Below are 6,000 nucleotides of genomic sequence, written 5' to 3'. Positions count from 1 at the left end.
CTAATTACTTTGGGAGGGACGGAAATTGTTTTTTTGACATGATTTAAATCTAAATAAATGTATATTAATATTAAACTATAGAGGTATTTTTTATATAGATAGATATCCTAATGTCTTCTATAATCTTTAGTACCAACTCCACAATAAAAAAATGTTTTTAGGTCAAATTAAAAATAGCGTATCAGACATAATTATATTTTTTAAATTCTTAATAAAAAAAACCATGTCTAAGCCTGTATTCTAAAAAAAATGGCCCTGAGATTTTGGGTATAAAAGCTTGAGCATGGGTATTGGATTCTCACAATCGATCCAGCCATGAACAAGTACCAAGAGTCTCAATCTATGTTTGAATCTCCACCTTCTTCTCCTAATAATCGACAAGGATCCAGCAACGGTCAACGAACGCTGAGTCAATTTGTAAAACCCGACCCCGTTGAGATCCTCCTCGATTCTGACGACGAGGAGTTTGTCCAGGACGTGTTGCAGAAACACGTTGTCGGCGTCAACGGGGTTGAGGGGTCCTATCGCTTGAGAAGCGACGGGCAATATTTTGAAACTAAAATCCCCCCGCGAAAAGGGGATTTCTACATAGATATCAGTATATATAAATTTAAAGACATAAAAGACGCCCAGGCGGACAAACTGTGGGAGTGTAGACATAAGCGGCTAAAAAGAGTCGTTGACGCTAAAAACAAAGACGCCGTCAAACTTCTAAACGCTTTCCATCGCTTGGTGGACGACGTGAAGAACGACGCAGAAGCCGCTCAGCAGCCGCCAAGCAAAGTAAGTATCTTATTAACAATAAATTTACAAACCAAAAATTTTGTTCCAATTTTTTTTTATTTCTGATAGAGATTCAAAAAATGAGTTCGAGCAGCGGCAGCAGCGGGAGTGACTCGGAGGGTAGTGGCGGAGAGGAACACGCACAGGTAAACCGGTACTACACAATTGAGCGACAGATTGACAAAACGAGTCGCAAGTGGCATTGTAAACAAATCGATTTGCGTATAGCTTTCAAAAATCTGGAAGACATTCCAACGCGAGATTTTTTTCGAATTTTTCGAAAAATTCTCGACGAAGTTATACGCAAATTAGTAACCGAGAATCCCGGGTATAATCGGGTTCGATTTGTTTTAAGCTCCCCCGGATTGCCGACCCCCGTTAATATTAAATTTATAAAAATTGACAAATTCACCAGTAAGCGAATTATGCGAACCATCTATAGAGTAACGCAATCTAGTCGGGACTTTGTCTTTAATGGGGAAGATTTTCAGTTTGACATTATTTTTTTAAACCTCGACGCGAATATAGGAGTTTATTATAAGTCCATAAAAAATAGAACTTTGGTTAATTTGGATTATTTCGTTAAACAAAATAACCAATTTATTTTTATGGAGAATAATGATAACCTTTGTTTTGCTCGGAGTTTAGTTTTGGGTAAAGAGCTGGCCGATCGCAATTTTTATCGACAAAAAAAGCAAGGTCAGCCCTTTAACCAGAACAATTTCAAAAAACTGAAACGCGATAGCACCCTTGTGGGTAATATTGCAAAAATCTTGCACAGGAAAGCCGGAGTCCCCGAAGGTTTTGTTACTCTAGAAGATATTCAAAAATTTCAAAATTATTTAGCTCCCCATTATAGAATCGTGATAATTGATGCTGCGAATAATTTTACCATATTTTTCAAAGGACCCCAAGCTCCTAAATTTATCTATTTATTAAAAATTGGCGACCATATCCACCCCGCGAAAACTTGGCACGGCATGATGGGGGGTTGTATCTCTTGCGATTTATGCTTAAAATCTTTTTACAAATACGAATTGTTAAAAGAGCATAAATGCCCCGAGGATACAAAACCCTATATATGTTTTCGGTGTCAAGGAGAAGCTTTTCATTTAACCAACGAGGACGTTTTAAAACGTTGCGACGAATGCCACCGCTACTTTTTCCCGGGCCCCTGCTACGAAACTCATTTACTTAATGGCACCTGCGCGAGCCAAAAACGATGTTTAGAATGTGGGCGACTGATGGGTGACGATCACGACTGCAATCCCGAATGCTCTCAGTGTAAAATAGTTCATCCGCCAGGTGAACATTTTGTTATGCCTTTGGAAACCAAAATGAAAGCCTCGCGGTTTATTTATTACGACATTGAGACTATTCTTAGAAATAATATCCACGTCCCCATTTTACTAGTTTGCGACGTAGAGACTGAAGCTGGCTTTGAAACTAAAATTTTTTACGGCGCCAATTGCGTCGAGCAATTTTTAAATTATTTATTTAGCGTCGAGCAGGTAGTTTTGACTGGACAGAAGCGTAAAACGTACCAACCGCGCTTTACTAACACTCAAGTCGTAGCTCATTACGCGAAAGCTTTTGATAACTTCTTAATTCTTAACGCTTTAGTCCATAGACACGTCACCCCTGCCGTTATTTTTGACGGTAGTAAAATTCTCATGATTCATCTCGAGGGACCGCAAATTAGATTCCTCGATAGCTTTAATTACATTAGTCAACCTCTGCGTAATTTCACCAGCATGTTTAGCCTCGGCGATGTGGCGAAAGGATTCTTTCCATTTGATTTTCATACCGAAGAAAATCTTAATTACATTGGTGTCATCCCTGAAGCTTCGTACTTTAACGTAGCTCAAATGAAAGCCAATGATTATCGAGATTTTCAAGCTTGGTACGCGTCAATGGAAGGATCTATTTACAACATCAAAGAAGAGCTTATTAAATATTGCATTCAAGACGTCAAAGTCCTAAGACAAGGCGTCGAAGCTTTTAGAAAAATTTACGTAGATCTAACCAAATTAGACCCTTTCTGCTTAAAAAATATTACTTTGGCGGGTGCTCTAACCACTATTTATCTTAACAATTACTATAAACCTTACAGCATGGGTATTGTTCCTTCTAACGGCTATAACGCAAAATTTAATCACAGTCAAATTAGCTTAAAATATCTCGCTTGGGTGGAGAAAACTGAAAATATAAAATTGCGCACTGCTTTAAGCTACGGGGGCGAGTACCGCGTGGGTCGCTATTTAGTCGACGGCTATAGCGAAACTCCTCCCAAAATCTACGATTTCCACGGTTGCTACTTTCACGGTTGTCCATGCCAAAAACTTAATGCCTACAATACCCAACTCAAAGCCAGCAACAGATTTCTGTACGAGCGGACCCTAGATAGAGAGCTGTTTATTAAAGAGAAGATGGTCGGGTATGAATATACCTCGATTTTTGAGTGTCAATTTGCTAAGCTTTTAAAAGAAAACGCCGAAGCAAAGGCTTTCTGCAAAAGTTTAACTTTTCGACCTCAAATATCAGCCCGTAGCGCTCTCTATGGGGGACGGACGGAAAATTTTGTTCTTAACTGCCACGTGCAAGGTGAGGAGAAAATTTTCTACAAGGATATTATTTCTTTGTACCCGAAAGTTTGTCGCGATTGTCCGTACCCTAGCGGCCACCCCATAATCTATAGCAGAGATTTTGACAAATCGCCAGGGTGGTATTTTGGCGTTATGAGTTGTCGTCTGCTTCCCCCTCAAGATCTCCACATCCCCTTAATTCCCTTCCGCAGCGGTGGTAAATTAGCCTACGCCCTCTGTCGCACGTGTCTAGAATTGCGAGCGGAAATCTGCGATCACACTGTCAACGAAAGGGCTTTCGAATCAGTCTGGCCAACGGTTGAAGTCTATGCCGCTATGGAGCATGGATATAAACTCCTTGATATATTCGAGGTGTACCATTATCCAAAAACGGAATATTTCTTCGCCCAGTACATGACTGATTTTATCGCCCTAAAAGTGAAGAATTCCGGATTTCCCGCTCACGCGCAAACGCCTCTGCAAAAAGAGGCGTATATCGCTGATATAAACAAGAATGAAAAGCTTTCTCTGACCGTGGCGGATATTCAATCAAATCCTTCACTGCGTAATATCGCTAAAATTAATTTAAATTCTCTTTGGGGTCGCATGGCTCTGAATACGGGAAAGATTCGCAGCATCTTTATCAACAATTATTACGAATTGATACGATACGCGAGCGATTACACTCTGGAATTAGTCGACTTACGGCCAGTTACGGAGTCGATCGCTCTTTTATCGTACAAAGCCAAAAGCGATTACGTTTCGGACTACAAACTGGGGTCGGCCATTGTGGGGAGCTTTGTTTCTTGCTACGGGCGACTCGAATTGAACAAGATGCTGCTTCAATTAGACCGCGCAGCCTTGTATTGTGACACCGACTCGATAATCTACCGCCATCTACCGGGAAAGTTTGACATTCCAACTGGCAATCATATTGGTTGCTGGGCGGATGAACTCGGCGGTGATTATATAACTTCCTTTTGTAGTACCGGTGCCAAAAGTTACTCGTTTCGCACTAGCAAAGGAAAAGAAGTCAAGAAAATTAAAGGGTTGACGTTAAATCGAGAAAATCTTGAAAAACTTGACTTTGAAACCTTTGAAAGTGTAGCGATGAATCCGGAAAAGGAAGTTACAGTCAATGTCCCTTTTAATTTTAAACGGGATAAATATAAGCTGCAGCTAGAGGCCGTTAAAATTACCAAAAGATTTCGCCAAACCTCGAATAAGAGATTGTTGAACGCCGATTTGACAACCAGTCGACCCTACGGTTTCAAAGAGGCAACACCCGCTTCAACATCTCTCTCGCATGAATTACGAGGCTAGGCGAAGACATACTTTTGAGGGCTTGTGGGAATCTTGCGTTCCTATCGAAGCCCTGGCCAAAGACGGTTTCTATCTTGCAGATGTAGAAACACAGACGACGCGCTGCGCCTTTTGCGGCATCGCCTTGTACCAGTGGCGTTGCACGGACCATCCATCGAGGGAACATCGGAAACACAGCCCATCGTGTCCGATGGTTTCCAAAAAACCGTGCAACAACAAACCACTGCGTCAGGGGTTTCCCGAATTCCCGACCAGCGAGGGCGAGGATGTTTGCGAGCCTCTAATCCAAACATGCCCAGCCATCAACAAAGAGCGGTCGGGAAACGAAAAAGTGCGCGTGCGCATAAATCCGTCGTGTTTTCTTCTGTAGTGCGTGTGTACCAACTACCCTCCGAGTCTCGCGTCAACTTTAACCTCCTCAACGTTCAACGCTTCCGCCAGCGTTGTCTGGAATTAGAAGAGAAACTTTTTAAAAAAACAATTACTTCATAGGGGAATTTTTTGGGTAAAAGGGTTTCGTTTATTTTGTTTAAATATTTTCTAATTTGTGTTTATTAAGGGTCTTTGGGTTTTGGGTTAATTGTATTTTTGATTATGTATATTATATATATAAACTGTTAATTAAAATAAAAATGTTTATTAATCAAGATGAATCCAACCGAGTCAGTCTCGCATTCTTTAAAGTTCCAAACACCCGCCCAGTTTCTAATCGTGGGGCCAACGCAAGCGGGGAAGAGTTTTCTTTTAAGTAACTTATTGCAAAATCATCAGCTTATGTTTGACCCACCGCATAAAAAGGTTATTTATTGCTACGCCGCCTGGCAGCCAAACTACGAAAAATTGAAACAATTGATTCCGGGAATTCAATTTATTCAAGGCTTGCCAACGGCGGATCCGGACTTTTGGGAAATGAATCGCGACTCCTACTTGATACTAGACGACTTAGCTAGCCAATTATTTAAACAAACTCATATTGCCGATTTAGTGTGCGTGACGTCGCATCATTTAGGGTATACGGTTATTATTATTACTCAACAACTGTTTCCCAAGGGTAGCCAATCGCGGATAATTTCTCAAAACTCTTCCTATTTTATAATAATGAAAAATCCTCGAGATGTCGCCTCTATTAGATATTTGGCGCAACAAATAAGTCCAGATAACCCGAAGCGTATTACGGAGGCGTACAGACTAGCCACTAGAGAACCCTATAGCTATTTGTTAATTGATTTAAAACAAGAAACTCCGGAAAATTTACGATTAAGGTCGCGAGTTCTACCTCACGAATCACCTATGTATGTCTATGTCGATT

The 6,000-nt window shown here is 40.8% G+C and overlaps 1 protein-coding gene across 1 annotated transcript; it reads left to right on the top strand.

The window, feature by feature from the left end:
• The first annotated feature begins 315 nt into the window (after nt 1-315).
• Nucleotides 316-4,831, top strand: LOC149649037 (uncharacterized). Its single transcript, XM_089849500.1, has 3 exons — nt 316-783; nt 853-929; nt 4,772-4,831. The coding sequence occupies exons 1-2, from the start codon at nt 316-318 to the stop codon at nt 865-867; spliced, it is 483 nt and encodes a 160-aa protein (XP_089705626.1). The 3' UTR covers nt 868-929; nt 4,772-4,831.
• The last annotated feature ends 1,169 nt before the right edge of the window (nt 4,832-6,000 follow it).

Source organism: Phalangium opilio, unplaced genomic scaffold (genome assembly GCF_054372755.1).
Source record: "Phalangium opilio isolate 3A_F unplaced genomic scaffold, DU_Popi_V2 ptg000088l_1, whole genome shotgun sequence".
Taxonomy (NCBI): domain Eukaryota; kingdom Metazoa; phylum Arthropoda; class Arachnida; order Opiliones; family Phalangiidae; genus Phalangium; species Phalangium opilio.
The sequence above is the reverse complement of the archived record's forward strand: the minus strand, read 5'-3'. Positions and strand labels throughout refer to the sequence as shown.